At 47.2% G+C, this 20,156-nt stretch overlaps 2 protein-coding genes across 2 annotated transcripts in view; one reads left to right on the top strand and one right to left on the bottom strand.

Moving 5' to 3' along the window:
* Positions 1–20,156, top strand: part of NAT10 (N-acetyltransferase 10) — a 364,178-nt gene that overhangs the window by 245,122 nt on the left and 98,900 nt on the right. The gene's annotated exons all lie outside the window — the stretch shown is intronic.
* FBXO3 (F-box protein 3) lies at positions 152–15,399 on the bottom strand. The gene is made up of 11 exons (XM_069965174.1): positions 15,236–15,399; positions 10,839–10,928; positions 10,419–10,582; positions 8,181–8,295; positions 7,889–8,093; positions 7,057–7,102; positions 6,646–6,730; positions 5,313–5,435; positions 4,970–5,085; positions 3,988–4,178; positions 152–2,713 (listed from the first exon to the last, which is right to left on the bottom strand). The coding sequence occupies exons 1-11, from the start codon at positions 15,325–15,327 to the stop codon at positions 2,591–2,593; spliced, it is 1,350 nt and encodes a 449-aa protein (XP_069821275.1). The 5' UTR covers positions 15,328–15,399; the 3' UTR covers positions 152–2,590.

Here is a 20,156-nt window from a genome sequence, read left to right as displayed (position 1 = left end):
TGGACTTCACTGTGTGCACTGGGGGGAGCAGTTATGCTAAGGCAGAAAAGGGCCGAACCAAAACAGTTCCCACATATAACGGGAGCAGCAATTGTCCACAATTGAAGTATTAGGATTCCCCCTTACTGGAACTAAGGAGCCTAGGCAGACCCCTGAGGACACCCCACCCCCCTGACCCTTGGCATTATGCTCAGTGATGGAAAGCTTGCATGCAGCTGCTCAGCCACAGTAGGCCCAATTTTAGTGCATATATAGAAACCCAGACTTTTCAAGTCTACCGGAACAATGGCTGATTCATTAAATTCTGGTTTAGATTTTTACATTTTGACATGTCCTTGGTGGGTTCTTTCTAAAGCAGTTTGGCACAACCTGTGGCTGTCCAGACATGATAGGAATTGTAGTTTTGGAACAGCTGAAGGCCTGCAGGTTGTGCACCACTGGTCCAAAGTGTATGGTGGTCTGCCAATGCTCCCCGACAGATGACACTGGTGAAGAGAAGGGTCCGGTGTGTTTCTTACCACTCATCCCTATGGTCACCCATAGACTCGTTCATCTTTATACACTGCTGTACACTACACACTGCGTTCTTAACCCCAATTCACTGTTTATTTCCTTTTACCAAAATTATTATAACATACGTATCATAAAATTAAACTATATAAATTATGTAAAGGGGAGGAGAAAAAAAAAACCAACGCATCGTTTCACGTGGGTCTAAACTGATGGAAAGCTGCAAGGCCTGATCAGTTCTGGTACAAGACACTTACCGACAAGGAGATCAATAACTAAAACATATCAGGGATTGGGGGGGAGGGGGTAGTCACACTGCAGTCGGGTGTCCCGTTACCAAGGCGATGTGCACACCAGAGGCGGCCATTTTGAGTACTGCCACGACACAAAAAGCTGTATTTTTTTACTCATATCCTTGCACAAGACTACAAAACCAAGATTTCGGGGTAAAATGTAAGAAAAAAAAACATAATTCTGGTTTTGTCAATATTATCTTGCGGAAACCAAGCTGAACTGTAATTGGTTGCTATGGGCATCAGAGGTAATGTAAAAGGAAATCTTGTTGCCCATAGTAACCACAGTGCAGCTTTCACTTCTGCTCTCCAAAAACTAAAGCTGCACTGTGATTGGTTGCTATAGGCAACTGTGAATCTCTTTACTGCCCATAGCAACCAATCACAGAACAGCTTTCACTTTCCTAATGCACAACATGACATAAATGTAATGCGACTGGATACTATGGGTGACAATAGGATTTCTGATATTTACGGCATTGTTTTATAGTAAGATTCTCTTTACTGCTCATAGCAACCAATCACAACTCTGCTTTCAATTCTCATATTGCACTTTTGAAATGAAAGCTGAGTTGTGATTGGTTGCTATGGGCAACAACGAGAATCCTACTATTAGACAGCACCATAAAACTGCTTTCTTTTCCGTTTCCCATAGCAACCAATCGCAGCAAAGCCTCATTTCAGATTGTGCTCTTGAACAATGAATAGCTGCTCTGTGGTTGGTTGCTATTAGCAACGACATGTCTCTCTTCGATAGCCTCTCTATTGCCCATAGCAACCAACCACAGCAGAACCTGAAGTGAAAGCTGTACTGTGATTGGTTGTTTTGGGTAACAGGCTTTGTTACCCATAGCAACCACTCACAACAAAGCAAAATATGAAATGAAAGCTGTGCTCTGATTGGTTGATAAGGGTCTTTTAGACTGTCCCATACATCTCCCTGTTTATAGTATGGACACACTATCTATAACATGGTGCTCCAATCACCTGAATGAGTAACATGTATTGTGACACCTCCCCCATAATATCAGATGATCGTCTGCGGGGGAGCTACATTGCCTTAGACTTCCCCTTTAAGATTTACGGCTTTGTTCACAAAATGGCTGCCTTCACAAAATAAATGACTGAGCGTTGGCCATGCTTATGCATAAATCTATCAATAAAAAGGGGTCGTACAGGATTAGGAAAACATGGCTGTTTAATCTCCACAAACAGCACCACACCTGTCCGCTGGTCTTGTACGGTACTGCAGCTTGGCTTCATTGAGGTGAATGCAACTGAGCTGCAATACCACGCATACCCTGTGGAAAGGGGTGGCACTATATGTACGACAAAGCAGCTATGTGTTTTTAATCCTGGACAACCATCCTCTCCCCAAACCTTTTTTGTCACCAAACTTTTAGCACACAAGTTAAACTCTCCTGAAAACAAAAAGTCATAGAAAAGAGAAAATGTTCGGATGCTTAGTCTCTTTCAGCCGAAAATCACAGGGTAACCAACGTTGTGGTTGTAATAGGATTTGCACATAAATTAGAAAAAGAAGGAGCGCCTGCAGCCGAGACAGCTAGCTCAGGATTAAAGCCGATGAGATACTGCGGAGCGGGGAAGGCGACCTCTCCCTTCATAGTGGTAAGTGACAGGCTAGAGCATACGCAAACAGGACATCACAGCGTAGATACAGGCCGCCGACCCCAGACGAGAAGCCTGGCCAAACTCAGAGCAGAAAGAATGCAAAAAAGGATCCTGGGTGGGCGACTCCACAGGCTGCAGGGTACAGGCGGTGCCGCTCAGGTGTAGCGGGGGCAATGCACAGGAGGATTTGGCATGTCCAGTACTCTCCTCCTCTCCTCATACTCATCCGTATCTGTCGAGTCATCGTCATGTAGGAAACAATCATTGCAGCTCTCTTCCTGCACAGGAGAAATACAGAAACAGGTCAGGTGCCGCCCCCAACAGGAGGATAATCTACTCTAAGGGTGCTATTACACAGGCCGAACAATACAGTAAATGAGCGTCAATCTAGAAGATATACGGCCCAATAATCGTTTAGCAAGGGCTGCACAGACATCATTAGCGATGTCCGTGCAGCCTTTGCCCAAACAGTTAATACTTCACCTGTCCATGCTCCTGGGCTTCTCCTACGCTCTTGTATACGTCACGGCACCACGTGCTGTGGCAATCACTGGCCGCGGCAGTCCTGGCCAGTGATTGGCTGAGCGGCCTGTTAGCTTAGAAGCCACAGCGCAGTGCCAGGACGCAGGAGAAGACCAGGAGCGTGGAGAGTTAATGTATTAACTGTTTAATCGTCAGCTGCGCATCGCTATTACATGCAGCAATGCACGGTCGGCGGCCAATGATTTTAGGTCTGGGACTAAAGAAACGATCGGCCGATGATCGTTGTCTCTATTACACGGAGTGATAATTGGCCGAATTGGGCCCATTATTATCACTCGGTGTAATAGGGCCCTTACAGGGGAGCCCAACCACTACCTATCCCAAGAACAGAGGAAAAATGGCAGGGGGCAGCATGCAAGGCTTCATACCCTCTCTATGGGGCTTATTAATATCGCTGGGCTCAGCACTGGCCTCCATTCATTCAGGGGAACAATTTTCTTTGGATCAGTGGGGGTCCAACTGCGTTCAAATAATTTCTTAGTCCCTATTCCAGAAATAGGGAATCTGGCTGTCCAAGCATGATGGGAATTGTAGTTTAGCAACAGCTGGAGGCCCACAGGTTCCCAATCCCTGCTCTATCTAACTTTTAAAGTTGGATCTTTCTATCTATCTAGGACTTGTTCTTTTCTTTGCCCCCCCATCCTCTTTTTATAATCCCTAATCCTCTCCCCTCTTTCCTTCTTATTGATTTTAGGCCAGGTGTAAGTAATGCATGGCTATCAGAGGTCCGAATCTTGGACCATTATAGTTTGTGTCTATCATAAAGAGGTGCTGAGAGGAGTTCTCGAACCTGTGCTTTTATTTTACGTCAATATGTCCCAATGCACGGTTCTTACAAAATATACTATTTGTACTATTTGTCTATATTGTTGTACAACTTTGAAACACTGGTCCTCAAAGTGTTAAAAAGAAGTCAAGTTAAATATCCAGGTGTGTGTTTGTGCGCCCCCTAATGGTTATGATAGGAATAAATAGAACAAGGAGCAGGGGGGATCAACATGTTACTTACTGTGGCGACTTCAGACACCCGAAACGTGGGACATTTCATGTGGAAGCGGGGGATGGTGACGGTGAAGACCTCGTTCTTGTTGTCCAGTCGGTGGAATGTATAACTCCCCTCCATATATCCCGAAGTTGTGGAGAAGGTGGTGCAGCTTGTGTACTCGTACACTCTACCAGACCTGAGCTGAGGGTAATCCCCTGAAAGCAAAGTGAAGGCTTGACTACACCGAAAAGTAAGTTCTACAAACCTTAAAGTGTTATGGTTATTTCACTCAAAGCGAGCGTGCAGTTCCTGGCTGCATTTAAGGAACCATTGGGGTCTCAGCCCAACTGATCAAAACTAGTGACATGTCCCGCATTACAGTAATGCTTCAAAGGCCACCAATGTTTTTAAGGTTCCAATGGTCTTGATTAAAAATATCCTACAGTTTTTAGGCTACAGCTTCTATGCAGACATACGCGTCTCCATGGTAACAGACTACAAACCCTGTGTAGTCTGATCCTGCAGTTATACTCTCTCACATCAAGTTCTAACTTCTTGATAATGTACAGTGACCTAAAAAGCCATGTCTACTCTGATTAACAATTTCCTAAGAATATAGCTGTCAATCACTAAGAAGAGCCGCCCACTTGACTATTTAGCCCAGAATAAGCAGATTTTCATGAATCACACTATTTGCAGACTACACTGCATTCTCCATGTGACAAGTTCCATTTAACCCTTTCACGACCTGGGGTCATTGCCTCAATGCCCAAGTCGTGTTTTGACATCAGCTTATGGGATCATGATCCCATAAGCTGATGTCCGTATCTCTGCCCCCTCTCCGCTGTCCCCTGCCGCTGTTACTATCTTGTAACAGCGGCAGGGGAGAGAGGGGAGGGGGCTTCCCTCCCAACCCCCGCCGCCTTCCGTAGCCAGGAAACCGGAAGCCTGAAGCTGCTCAGAAAAAGGGGGAAGATATGTGACCCGAGTAAGACTTGTGACTCACCCACGACTCCCGGGCCTTGCACCTCCTCCACATTCCCCTTGGCGTTTGTGATTCGCCAGTAACGGCTATCAAGCTGGCATGCTTTTTCTGGCAAAGCATTTTTGGCCATCTCCATCCTGGCAACAAAAAAAAAGCAAAAAAGTTAAAGTGTACCTAAACTTTCCGGAAACTTTTGGCACGTCACCAAAGTATGTAAGATGATAAGCGGCTGTATGGCATATATGGCGCCACTTATCACATACAAAGAAACATAGCTTGAACCGTGTTTAAACCCCACCTGTCATGTTCGTGGAGATGGGATGCACAGCAATTATACGGCCATTTCACACCACATGACGCTCACCTGATTCTGTAGGTAAAGAAGTAATGTGGAGGGTGAATGGAGCTCAGCTCAGGCAGGAAGGAAGTGGAGACTGATATGGTGATCTCGTCAGTAGTTGCCACACAGTCCTTGTCGTGCTCATACCTGGTAAGGAGAAGAGACGTTAGATAAGCGTATAATAACTATATCACAACATACCGGCTGGGAAACCCCCCCAGCTTAGTGCCAAGTGATAAGTACCCATAGTGCCAGCATCCAAAGTAACAGTGGCCATTCCTCCCATATCAGAGAATGTCTCAACTGAACCAGGATTTAAAGGGGCTGTTACTAAGTACACTATATATGCCTAAAAAGTTGATGTCCTAAGTTTAGGAACTCAAGTTTGTTAGATCAGGGGACCTCTGACCCCCACCCCAAACTGCAGGGTGATAAGGCCGCATCCAAGCTAAGAGTGAATGGAAAGAGATGCGTGTCTCCATTTAAGTTAATGGGAGTAACAGATACCAGGTGAACTTTCAGCACAATCTTCATACTGGATTCTGTGAAAGACAATACTTAAAGGGGAACTATGGCAAAAAAAAAATCTTTCAAATGAACTGAAGGCACAGTTATTTCTATTTAAAAAATATCCAGTACTTATCAGCTGCTGTATGTCTTGCAGGAAGTGGTGTATTATTTCCAGTCTCACACAGTGCTTTCTGCTGCCACCTCTGTCCATGTCAGGAACTGTCCAGAGCAGGAGAGGTTAAAGGGAACCTGCCAGACAGGCTAAGCTGGCAGAGCCTGGCCTACCCAATTAGACCCCCCCCCCCGGGGTGTCCGGCATACTTAACCCTCCCTGCAAGTCCCGCTCCTGGACCCAGGATGCAAATCAATAGAGAAGAGTCCGACGTTATTAGAAAATGAGTAACGTGTGCGCTTAGCTTCGGGCTGTGATTTCTCCCCCCCCCCCCCCCCCCCCGGCCGGGCTCTGCCACCTTAGCCGGGCTGACAGGTCCTCTTTAACTATAGGGATTTGCTACTGCTCTGGACAGTTCCTGATATAAACAGAGGTGGCAGCAGAGAGCACTGTGTCAGACTGGAAAGAATACACCACTTCATGCAGGACATACAGCAGCTGATAAGTGCTGGAAGACTACAGATTTTTAAATACAGCTGTCAATCAAACCCAAACTTTTCACTTCAGTACAGTCTGTGTGTCGAAGCGAAAGGGTCAGAGCTTCTCGACAGAGGATTTTTAGCCTTTGGATATAACCAAGAATGTATCCTTTCACTGACAGCAAACAGTGATGTCGGCAACATTTATATAAAACACAGACAAACATACAGTAATGATGGGTTCAGTCCACGCTACCTGAAAATCTGGTCCCTGATGATGGGATAGTCACCTGAGACAACATGCTGCACATAGGTCGTAAACCACTGGGAGAAAGAGGTACCTGAGAAAAACAGAGGAGGGTGAGGGTCTGTATACAGGGACAACATGGGGGCTTAGGCTTCTGCAGCCCATTCATATAACTGGTCACGTAATCTATAACCAGCTGCAGTACTACAGGCCTGATAAGGTGATTAGCAGAGTTCAAGTGACCCATAAGCCAATGTTGGCCCACAGCTCTCTCCCGATTCCTCATACTAGTGCACGCTCATCTGGGCCGAGTGTGCATGTCCCAGAGGTCTAAGCTGCTGGCCGAAGGTTTGAGGTTTATCCTTCAAAATGATTGCACTAATGTCTATGGCCCCTGCCCACACCACTCCCAGAACCTACCTGTAACAAACATGTCCAGAGCGGCAGGGTTATGTGTCGTCTGGTCCTAGAAGACAGATCAAAGGTCGGATTATCTACCAGAAGAACTGTACGGCTTCCACAACACGTGTTCTAATAAACAGCAGTGTCTAAAAAAACAACATTTCTTATGTTCAACTGGAGGGATCATGGACAAGTAGCCCACCAAGGCAGGGCAACCGCCCCCTGCCCGACGAGGCAGGGCAACCCAACCCCCCACCCCCCCATGTTTAACTGGAGAGATCATGGGTGGTTGCCCGGACGAGGGAGGGCAACCCCCCCCCCCCCCGGACGAGGGAGGGCAACCCCCCCCCCCCCCCGGACGAGGTCGGGCAAACCCCCCCCCCCCCCCCCCCCCCCCCGGACGAGGGAGGGCAAACACCCCCCCCCACCCCCCCGGACGAGGGAGGGCAACCACCCCCGGACGAGGGAGGGCAAACACCCCCCACCCTGGACGAGGGAGGGCAATAACCCCCCCCCAGACGAGTGAGGGCAACCACCCCACCCACCCCCGGACGAGGGAGGGCAACCCTGACTCTTCTATAGGAATAAAGGAACAGGTGCTTCATTCATTCTCTATGGGAGCCAAGTACAACATTGGCAGCTCCTAAAGAGAATGAATGAAGTGTGGCGTGCATGCTAGACCAGCCGCTCTATTCCTACAGTCAGGTCCCACTGCCATATGACACGTACCCCCAATCTTATGGATAGGAGATAAGTCTTTCCTGCTGGGATACCCTTTTACTCAACATGGCATGCTGGGACCTGTAGTCTCTGTACTATACTTGCTGTAGGAGACACGGCCGAGCCTTACCGGACACTGGTAGAAGATCTCATTGCGACACCTCCCCTCAATGTCAGCCAGAGACAAGTACTGGCTGAGCCCAGTGTGGATGCAGAAGGTGATGGGAAGGCACTGGTTGAGGCCAATCCTGCGCTGGAAGCCGCCCGCTGCCGTGTCTATGTCCAACAAGTCCTCGGATCGGTAGTGGTTGGATAATGCCATGCTGCCCATCAACCTGAAGAAGCAAACAGGAGAGGAGGGTAACTATCCATAGGATAGATACAATACATCAGCAGTGGCGCCACCTTGTGTCTGCTCTTACCCCGGTACCACAAGCTTCTGTCCGTTGTGAATACGCAGGGAGCAGCGGTAATCATCAGGGAGTTTGGAGCCTATCCTCTCTTCTATGGCGTTCAGATCCTCCTCCTGCACGCCGGCTGCAAAAACCACAAGCACGTTCATGCCCGTATTAAAAAAACAGAGCTGAATTCAGACTTCTGCAGCGTCTTAATAAACGGGTTATCCAGGATTAAAAGAACATGGCTGCCTTCTTCCAAAAAAGTTCTCCTTGAATTGCCACTTCAATTCCTCTCCTTTAAAGGGGAATTCCGGCAATTAATTTTTTTTTCTTTCAAATTAACTGGTTATAGAACATTACATAAATTTGTAATTTTCTTCTATTTAAAAATCTCTTAAAAAAAGTGTTCCAGTACTTATAAGCTGCTGTATGCCCTACAGGAAGTGGTGTACAGTGGTACCTCGGTTTAAGAGTAACTTGGATTGAGAGCGTTTTGCAAGAAGAGCTCACAGTTTTTCAAAATTGTAACTTGGTTTAAGAGCATTGCTTTGGTTTATGAGCTCCCTGTAATGTGGGGGAGGGGTATGGTCTGCATAGGTGGTCTACTGCACTGTACTCTGACCCAGTAAGTCTCCCTCACCTTTCAAATCATGTGTTTGCCATCCTTTCCATTCCTGCTACAATGTACCTGCCCTCACACTCAGCTATACACATTGCTGCTATAATGTGCCTGCACTCACACTCAGCTATACACACTGCTGCTATAATGTGCCTGCACTTACACTCAGCTATATACACTGCTGCTGTAATGTGCCTGCACTTACACTCAGCTATACACACTGCTGCTATAATGTGCCTGCACTCACACTCAGCTATACACACACTGCTGCTATAATGTGCCTGCACTCACACTCAGCTATACACACACTGCTGCTATAATGTGCCTGCACTTACACTCAGCCATTCACGAAAAGTTTATGTCACTGTCCTCCTGCAGAGCTCTGTCCTTCTCACTTCCTGATTGGTCCATGCTGAACACACACTCTTCCCCATTGCTGTCACGTGACCACACAGACCTCTGACAGCAGCCCTGCTTCTCTATTCTAGCCTGTTGTACAACCCTACTCCATTGTGTGTATCTGCAGCTCCATCCTGTATCTATAAACTGTTGCTGTTACCAGGTTTATGCAGTTACTATACATTATACCCCACATGCTGATTGCTATACTGTACAGTAACTTATAATATCACATATTCAGCAGTTACTAAATGTTTTTTCATCTGTTATTTAGAATAGAAAAACAATTTTTGGGGTGTGGAACCGATTGTCTGGATTTTTATGATTTCTTATGGGAAAATTTGCTTTGGTTTAAGAGTGATTTGGATTACAAGCACAGTCCCAGAACAAATTATGCTCGTAATCCAAGGCACCACTGTATTTGTTCCAGTCTTACAGTGAACTCTGCTGCCACCTCTGTCCAGGTCAGGAACTGTCCAGAGCAGCAGCAAATCCTCTCCTGCTCTGGACAGTTGCTGACATGGACAGATGTGGCATCAGAGAGCACTGTGTAAGGCTGGAACAAATACACCACTTCCTGCAGGACATACAGCAGCTGATAAGTACTGGAACACTTGAGATTTTTAAAACAGAAGTAAATTACAAATCGGTTTAACTTTCTGACAACAGTAGATGTGAAAGTACCCCGTTAACTTCAATAGAACTGAGCTGCATTGCTGCACACAAGCAGGTGCTGTTTCTGGAAGAAAGTAGCTATATATTCCTTCAATGTAAAACATTGCTAAAAGCATTTTCTGTTGTAGAAACACTATCCAAAAGCAGTAATGCAGAAGATACAAAAATCTGTGTGTGAGCTTTTCTCTCTGAGACGGCTGATGTACACAAGTCCCTGGTGGGATAGTGAGTTCATTAGGAACTTGACCTCAGAATAACCCTCCCAGCATTACAAATAAACTACAAAGTTGCAGATAAAGCCAGTCATGGACTTGTTTACATCAGCCGTCTCAGAAGGGAGGAGGGAGAGAGAGGCTCACACACAGATTTTTGTGTCTTCAGCAGAAAGCAGCAGCTCAGAACTGGGGGAAGGAGACTGAATAGATAATAACAAGTATGGACGGAATTGTTAGTCTCACCATGGGCAGCAACATATGAAAAGTTATGTTTGAATGGAATATCCCTTTTAAAGCTGAAGTGTGAATGCAGCTCTGGAGATGACTGCAGTATAAGACTCCTATATACTATACCTTTAAGAGAACTGATCATTCTGGGGCAGTGTTCTCCCAGATAAGCCTTCAGAGCATCCCAGGCCGCCTTTAGCATTGCATAGTGATGGATATACCTTCCCAGATCCATGTAATACTCCATGAATGTGGTTTTCCAGCTCCGGTTCTTCTGGGCCTTCTTGTCCCTGGAGGAAGAAAGCGGACACATATTAGTACATAGCGTCATATATATCAGCCACAAAGCCTCATTCCAGTCTATAGCAGGATCGGGGAACCCTTAGCCCTCCAGCTGCTGCAAAACTACAATTCCCATCATGCCTGGACAGCCTTCGGCTGTCCAGGCATGATGGGAATTGTAGTTTTGCAGCAGCTGGAGGTCTGGAAGGTTATTAGGCGACTTATATGCGCATGCATGGGCCCCTGTACACTGCCATCACTTACTCTGACACCAGCCAATACTTCCGGCACGGCCACTTCCATAGAGGATCATGGTTGCAAAGTTGGTTGAATCTTCTGTTGAGGACGCTGCAACTGAAAAGGACAGAAAGGAAGACATTACTTAAGGGGGTTAAAGCCGCAGCCAGACGCTCCGGACGGTGGATTATCCCTGTCTGTGAGCAGCCAGATGGGATCTTGTAGTGTATAGGAAGTCATCGGGTTATGGACAGGCCAGTTCCTCTGATACATTGAACACTGTGATTTTTCTGTGGGTCAGGCCGGTGATCACATGACCATTTCATTAACCAAATGCTGTGCTGGAATTAAACAGATGGCGCTGTAGGGTAAGGGCCCTATTATATGGAGCGATAATCGTCTGATTTGAGACTATTATGCTGCGTTTACACGAAACGATAATTGGCCCGATCGTTCCATTAACGATGTCGGAGTAACGATTTTTTTTCATAACGATCAGCGTTTAAACGGTACGATATATCGTACGGAAATTCGTTTTGCTATCGCTTAAGCCTAACTCACACATTGGTTAAATCGGCGAACGACTGTTTACACGGAACGATCTGCGAATTTTTTACGAACGACGATGTTGTAAGATCAAAATGAACGATTTTCATTCCCAGTTAGATCATTTGCAGCAATTCGCACGATCGTTATCGTGCGAATTCGCACGATAATCGTTCCGTGTAAACGCAGCATTACCGCCAGAGACAACGATCAGCCAATGAAACGATCATCGGCCGATCATTGGTTTAGGTTTGGACCTGAAATCGTCGGGCACCAACCACGCATCGATTGTGATCACGTAAAGATTATTAGTGTCCATCTATATAACAAGATGGCTGAAGTGGGAACGTAGGGGAAGATTGATCAAACATGGTGTAAAGTGAAACTGGCTCAGTTGCCCCTAGCAACCAATCAGATTCCACCTTTCATTTTCCAAAGAGTCTGTGAGGAATGAAAGGTGGAATCTGATTGGTTGCTAGGGGCAACTGAGCCAGCTTCACTTTACTCCATGTTTGATAAATCTCCCTCATAGTCAAATCTTGCTAAATTGCTGACAATATCCATGCAGCCCTTACTGCCCGATTATCGGGCCGTCTAATAGGTCCAGTAAACGAGTCGGCCCGGGTAATAGGACCCTTCGGGCGAGTGTGCTTCTTTAAAAGGGTATTCTGCCAATTTTTTTTTTTTTTAATTTGCAATAAAACTTTATTAAATTCACAATGACTAGCTACAAAAGAGACAAGGCCCCTCTACTGCCACCAATGGCTGTCTTGGGAACTGCAGCACTGCACAAGCCCCTTTATCTACGTTTTCCAGGATGCAACTTCTTCAGCCACCGGTAAGGCTAGGTTCACACTGCGTTTTCAGCATCCGTTTAACGGATCCGTTTTTTTTTAACGTCCAGAAAAATAGGGTCAGCAACGTTTTTTGGTCCGTTTTGGTCCGTCAAAAAAAACTGATCCGTTTTTTTTATAATGGAAGTCAATGGAAAAACGGATGCACACAAATGAATCCGTTTTTTGCAATCCGTTTTTCATGCGTTTTTTTGCAAAAAACGGATGCGTTAAACGGATGCTGAAAACGCAGTGTGAACCTAGCCTAATCAAATGTCGGAACGATCGGACTCGAGTATGCACCAGTTGCACTCATCTCTACTATAGACTTCAATGGGAGAACCACTGAAAAAAGACGTGATGTGCCCGTGTGGTTATGCTCAGAAGCTCCCGTAGATTTTGGGGCTTGGACCCCCGTGCTGACCACGACGTAGGAGAAACCTGTAGTGCGGAACTTCACACAGATCTGTATGGATTCGACCTCAGGGTACAGCCATACATGTTGTATAGACTGAAGACTGAAAAACTGCGCCACTCTTGTCCTCAGTTTGTGTGTGGTATTACAACCCAGCCGCATTCATGTTAATGGAACTGAGCTGCAATGCTGCAGACAAGCTGAGGACAAGAGTGGCGCTGTTTCTGGAAGAAAGAAGCTAAGTGACTAATCCTGGATAATCCGTTTAAGAAATGAGAAGAATTTCCCAGCCAGACATGAAGGGGGGGGGGGGGGGGGGGGGGGGGTGGGGAGGTTGGATGTGACCGACGGGGCTGTTTACCACATCCAGGATCTGTCCCCAGGAGATACTGATCCCTGCAGGGGCCCACGCTACGATAACCGCACACGTGACACGCTTATCTCCCGGCGTCATGTGCTGACAGGGGACGTCAGGGGTGGTAGACAGCAACAACAACGCTGTACAGGGAATAAAGAGGATGGCGGGGAGGCACAGCACTAAGATAAGAACCAGACACAGCGCCACCCTTATCCTCAGGATGTGCCCAGTATTGCAGCTCAGCCATACTCCTTGGCACAAACTATGTGTAGTGCTGGTTTTGGAGACATTCAATCTCGAAGAAGCCAATCATGCTGCAGAACCTCTTTCTTAAAGGGCAAAGGAGAAAATTCCTATGTTCACCTGACCGACGGGAAATTCTGTCATCATTTTCATTAAGACATTCTGCAGCAGCTGAGGTGTAGGGTGTTATTCTGCAGCAGCTGAGGTGTAGGATGATGTTCCGCAGCAGCTGAGGTGTGTAGTGTGAGGTTCCGCAGCAGCTGAGGTGTGTAGTGTGAGGTTCCGCAGCAGCTGAGGTGTGTAGTGTGAGGTTCCGCAGCAGCTGAGGTGTGTAGTGTGAGGTTCCGCAGCAGCTGAGGTGTGTAGTGTGAGGTTCCGCAGCAGCTGAGGTGTGTAGTGTGAGGTTCCGCAGCAGCTGAGGTGTGTAGTGTGAGGTTCCGCAGCAGCTGAGGTGTGTAGTGTGAGGTTCCGCAGCAGCTGAGGTGTGTAGTGTGAGGTTCCGCAGCAGCTGAGGTGTGTACGGTGAGGTTCCGCAGCAGCTGAGGTGTGTACGGTGAGGTTCCGCAGCAGCTGAGGTGTGTACGGTGAGGTTCCGCAGCAGCTGAGGTGTGTACGGTGAGGTTCCGCAGCAGCTGAGGTGTGTACGGTGGTGTTCCGCAGCAGCTGAGGTGTGTACGGTGGTGTTCCGCAGCAGCTGAGGTGTGTACGGTGGTGTTCCGCAGCAGCTGAGGTGTGTACGGTGGTGTTCCGCAGCAGCTGAGGTGTGTACGGTGGTGTTCCGCAGCAGCTGAGGTGTGTACGGTGGTGTTCCGCAGCAGCTGAGGTGTGTACGGTGGTGTTCCGCAGCAGCTGAGGTGTGTACGGTGGTGTTCCGCAGCAGCTGAGGTGTGTACGGTGGTGTTCCGCAGCAGCTGAGGTGTGTACGGTGGTGTTCCGCAGCAGCTGAGGTGTGTACGGTGGTGTTCCGCAGCAGCTGAGGTGTGTACGGTGGTGTTCCGCAGCAGCTGAGGTGTGTACGGTGGTGTTCCGCAGCAGCTGAGGTGTGTACGGTGGTGTTCCGCAGCAGCTGAGGTGTGTACGGTGGTGTTCCGCAGCAGCTGAGGTGTGTACGGTGGTGTTCCGCAGCAGCTGAGGTGTGTACGGTGGTGTTCCGCAGCAGCTGAGGTGTGTACGGTGGTGTTCCGCAGCAGCTGAGGTGTGTACGGTGGTGTTCCGCAGCAGCTGAGGTGTGTACGGTGGTGTTCCGCAGCAGCTGAGGTGTGTACGGTGGTGTTCCGCAGCAGCTGAGGTGTGTACGGTGGTGTTCTGCAGCAGCTGAGGTGTGTACGGTGGTGTTCTGCAGCAGCTGAGGTGTGTACGGTGGTGTTCTGCAGCAGCTGAGGTGTGTACGGTGGTGTTCTGCAGCAGCTGAGGTGTGTACGGTGGTGTTCTGCAGCATGCGCCACTGTTACAGAAGCCGCCATACATCTCGCTGTAGTTGCACCATCATATCATGCCGTTAGTGCCCCCCCACCTGTCTCTCCTGTCTCCTCGGCCGCGTTCACATCAGCATCACAACCCTCTGTCGTGTTTTCCATTAGAATTCCTGCTATCACAGCGACAATCAGGTTACTACAAACCATCAGCAATGGCAGATAGATATCACCGGGTCTATGACCCCCATCATCAGCAATGGCAGATAGTTATCACTGTGTCTATGACCCCCATCATCAGCAATGGCAGATAGATATCACCGGGTCTATGACCCCCATCATCAGCAATGGCAGATAGATATCACCGGGTCTATGACCCCCATCATCAGCAATGGCAGATAGATATCACCGGGTCTATGACCCCCATCATCAGCAATGGCAGATAGATATCACCGGGTCTATGACCCCCATCATCAGCAATGGCAGATAGATATCACTGTGTCTATAGCCAGCTGGATGGGGCACAGGCAGGGACTGCTCCTCTATAGCTGGCAGTGCTGGGGCGCAGGGCACAGTACACACACAGCGGTAACGCACAGCAGGGGGCAAGCTTGTACCTGAGCAGGTCCCGGAATTCCAGGTAGGACAGGATCAGGAGCAGCGGATCGGACGGCAGATCCGCCAGACCCAGCTCGGTGGTCCCCGCCATCTTGGAGGCGACCAGCTGAACGGACGCGGCTCCTCCCCTTCCCCTTGACAGACAACGCCCACTCTCTAACCGGAGCCACGCCCCATCCGGCATTCATGACGGTGAACGCGAGATTAAACCCCGCCCTTTCCAATGATAGACAGCGTCACTCAGTAATCCAGGCCACGCCCCATCCTGGACACCATATCGGTCTAAGCGTCCTGCGCTCTAGACCACGCCCCTTAAAGGTTGTAACGTAGAAGAGTAACGCTAAACCCCGCCCCCTCTTACTAACGCGCAAACGCACACTGCAGACTGACAGCACTCGTCACATACCAAGGTCCGGCCCTCTTATTGATACTAATCTGTCATGTAACAACAAACCCCGCCCCTTTCCACTGACTGACAACAACTAAGACCACGCCCACTTGTTATTCCTAAACTGAAATGCGAGATTAAGCCACGCCCCTCTAAGGTTGTAGTACAGAGGGCGGGGTGATGGAGGCAGGATGTAGGGGGTGTAACGCTTTTCTTCTTCCCCTTCTAGTTTTCCTGTTATGGCAATGGAATGTGGTTTAGTCTACAGACAACTATATGGAACTACAACCCCCTGCAGGACTGTGAGAGCATGCTGGGAGTTGTAGTTCGGCCACAGGTTGAAGAGACCTTAATTGTGGTTGGGTCATCATAGGGATAATTATCCAGGACAGCTGCTTTCTTCCAAAAACAGCGCCACCCCTGTCCTCAGGTTGTGTGTGGTATTACACTTTAGCTCCATTCACTTCAGTGGAACTGAGCTGCAATACCCCACCTAACCTGAGGACAGGAGAGGTGCTATATCAAATGGAATTTTTCTTCCCCCTGGATAAACCCTTTAACCATAGCAGTATTATTATTATTATTATTATTATTATTATTATTATTATTTTATTTATAAACTCTGTCTCCACAGCAAATACAGTCCGCGCCGCCATTGTTTTCCTCTCCGATAATTGGTATTAGTTCATAGATTTTTTTTTTACACCTGGATTTATAATATAATCTCAGCTCCAATTTTTTGCTAAAAATTTCCAAAAAAAACAGCACCGTCAACAATTGCGCAACAGGAATCTGCTTCTGTAGTTCCACGGTGCTGCCACTAGATGTCAGTGTGGGATCTGTTCATATCATATATTCCTGGACATATACATTAAACCAGAGGTGTCACACTCACGGTTCTCCAGCTGCTGCCAAACTACAACTCCCATCATGTGTGGACAGCTTTATCTGTCCAGGTATGAAGGGAATTGTAGTTCAGCAAAAGCTGGAGGGACGCAGTTTAAAACCTGTCTATTAAAACTATACATACTCACAATACTAATAATTACTGTATTGTACTGGCAGCATGCCCATTGAGTTTAATGGTCCAGTGACTACGTTTGGTCCATTTTTTCCCCCCAATGTATACATTCATTTTGAGGGGCTCCAAAGTGGGGTCTGCTGCACAGATGAGTCCTGAACGCTTAATAAACACATCACCTCTTACTCCAATGCAGTACATGGCTGTTTTTTTTTTTTTTGTTTTTTTCCAAAGAAACAGCGCCACTCTTGTACTCAGTTTGGGTGAGGTATTGCAGCTCAGTTCCATTGAAGTGAATCAAGATGAATTGTAATACCACACACAACCTGAGGACAGGGGGTGGCGCTGTTTTTTTTAAAAGAAAGTAGCTGTGTTCGGTTTTTTTTGTTTTTTTTTTTTTCCATCAGGTTAGGGCACTACCATAAGCATGTACATTTACATGTAAGTAAAACTTACGGCACAACAAGGCGCCATATTAAAAGTGCTGTTCTAGTGACAACCCCTATTCTCTCCAGTCTGACACAGCGCTCTCTGCTGCCCCCTCTGTCCATGGACAGAGGTGGCAGCAGAGAGCACTGGAAATACATCACTTCCTGCAGGACATACAGCAGCTGATAAGTACTGTAAGGCTTGAGATTTTTAAAGAAAAGTAAATTGCAAATTTGTATAACTTTCTGACATCAGCTGATATGAAAGAACAAATATATGCTCCAGAGAGCCCCTTTAAGATTATTGCAGGACATACAGCAGCTGATAAGTACTGTAAGGCTTGAGATTTTTTAAAGAGAAGTAAATAGCAAATCTGTATAATTTTCTGACATCAGCTGATTTGAAAGAACAAATATATGCTCTGGAGTACCCCTTTAAGATTATATGTTCTCATTTACTATGGCTACTGTGCGCACATCCATGATGGGTGGGGTGGCTTATAGGATAAGGGGTCCAGCTTTGTCGTGCCTTCTGCTTATCCTGGTAGCTGCTGATATACGTCCCTTGTCTATGTAAACGTGCCAGGATCTGATGAGACGGGATACCTCAGATAAAGGAGGGGGATCAGAAGCTTTGAAGCTGTAATGGCTGATAACAGAGGGCAGTAGCTGGCACTGAGCTTCTGTAGCAGCAGATATGATGGATAAAAGGTTCGGATGATCTCATGCCTCAAATACTGAACGTCTAGTCATGGATGGGGAACCTGATGCCCTTCAGCTGTTGCAAAACTACAATTCCCATCATGCCTGGACAGCCAAAGCCTTCGGCTTTGGCTGTCCAGGCATAATGGGAATTGTAGTTTTGCAACAGCTAGAGGGTGGCAGGTTCTTCATCCCTGGTTTGATTATTTGCTGTAATACAATCTGACCAGCGATGGCAGTGATCATGGTATCAGCCAGAGATGAAGCCTATGTGTGATAAGCCGCTGCCTCTGTATAGCAGACAGCAGGCTCCCTTTGATGTCACCACAACGCTATCTCTGGATCTCTAGTAACCCTGGGGGACTTTGATGTGGGGTCGATACTAGTTAACAGGCAAGGGTTAGGTTCACACTCGTGTTGGATCTTAATTCAGGACCTCCAGCATGGATTCTGTTTGAGGCCGGGTTCACACTACGTGAAACCCCGGCCGGGTCACAGAACGATCATCCCAGCCGATACTGCAGTTTTCTGCTGAATTCGGTGTGCTTGCATCCCAATTCACCATTGCACACAATGGAGAGTGCAGCCGGAGCAGCACAGTCCATTGTGTGAACTGACAGGTTTGTGTGGCTGCTATTCAATGAATAGCGGCTGCACAAAACTGACATGTCAGTTTTTCTTGCGTCCGGTTGGATTCCCATCCGGAGCGCATACTATTGGGGAGATTTATCAAACATGGTGTAAAGTGAAACTGGCTCAGTTGCCCCTAGCAACCAATCAGATTCCACCTTTCATTTTCCAAAGAGTCTGTGAGGAGTGAAAGGTGGAATCTGATTGGTTGCTAGGGGCAACTGAGCCAGTTTCACTATACACCATGTTTGATAAATCTCCCCCATTGTGTATACGCTCTGGCCGAGATTCCATTCTTTCAAATACAACGTATGTTTTGCATAAATCACGGCCGTTGTTGCAAACTGTGACAACGGCCGTGATTTATGCAAAACATATGTTGTGTGAACATGGCCTGAAGCTGGATGTTCTATTGGACAACGGATTTGAGAGATTCCATTGACTTTAATGGGGACCCTTGGATTTCTGTCTGGTATCCATTTACTTACAGGCTTGATTGGGGGGGGGGGGGCAATTATTGCTCTGTGTAATGCTGCGTTTACACGGAACGATAATTCGCCCGATCGTACGATTAATGATTTCGAAGTAACGATTTTTTTTTATAACGATCAGCGTTTAGATGGAACGATATATCGTACGGAAAATTCGTTTTGCGATAGCTTAAGCCTATCTCGCACATAGGTAAAAACGGTGAACGACTGTTTACACGGAAAGATCTGCGAAATTTTTGCGAACGACGAACAACGATTTAAGAACAGGTTCAAAGATCAAAATTAACGAATTTCTCGATCGTCGTTTGATCGTTCGCCGCGTTTACACGTACAATTATCGTTCGAATTCGATTGTTATCGTGCAAATTCAAACAATAATCGTTCCGTGTAAACTGTCCCTGCTCCTGGTTTTCTATCCTGTGCTCCGCAGCTTCTGAATCCCAGGCCGATCAGACTCTGCAGCTGCCGGGACCGGGAAGCTGTGGAGCACAGGAGAGAAGACGGTAGCGGGGAGAGTTAAGGTATCAGGTGTTTGAGCAAAGGCTGCATGGACATCGCTAAAGATGTCCATGCAGGCCTTGCTGCCCTATTATCGGGCCGTCTCATAGGTCCAGTAAACTAGGTTATGATGCCAGGAGCTGGAACTGTTAAAGCCTTTGCTGTACGGTTCTAATACAGAACATGTGAATGTAGAGTGTATGCTGCAAAAAAAAAAAAGTTTTTTTCAAGTTCCTGCAAACCGGACTATGACTGTAGAGCGGTTGGAGAAGTGCCATTAGCCGAGGTACCCCGTTGCCTACTGTTCGGCTCAAGCAAGGGGCTAGCTCCACCCAGTTGTGCAACCCCACGTACTGTACTACTGGATCTGGCACTTTGTCACTCTGATGGAAATTAATCACAGTGATTACAGGTTATTCCTCTCATACAAGTAGTATCGCAACCCAGACAAAGTTGTTAGAATCCCTCCAACAGAGTGCCATGCGTAAATGAACAGGCCTCCTCTGACCAGTAGCCCCCCTCAGCTCAACTACAAGTTTTCCTTAACTTAGGTGCACAAAAAGCACTGTGTGAAGTCAGTATTGAAAATGCACTATACAGTTCCTTTAAGAAGCTGCTTAAAGGGATATTCCACGCAAACATAACTTTTCATATGTTGCTGTCCATGGTGAGACAAACAATTCCTTCCATACTTGTTATTATCTATTCAGTCGCCTTCCCCCAGTTTTGAGCTGCTGCTCTCTGCTGAAAACACAAAAATCA

This window comes from Dendropsophus ebraccatus, chromosome 4 (genome assembly GCF_027789765.1).
Source record: "Dendropsophus ebraccatus isolate aDenEbr1 chromosome 4, aDenEbr1.pat, whole genome shotgun sequence".
NCBI classification, from domain to species: domain Eukaryota; kingdom Metazoa; phylum Chordata; class Amphibia; order Anura; family Hylidae; genus Dendropsophus; species Dendropsophus ebraccatus.
The sequence above is the reverse complement of the archived record's forward strand: the minus strand, read 5'-3'. Positions and strand labels throughout refer to the sequence as shown.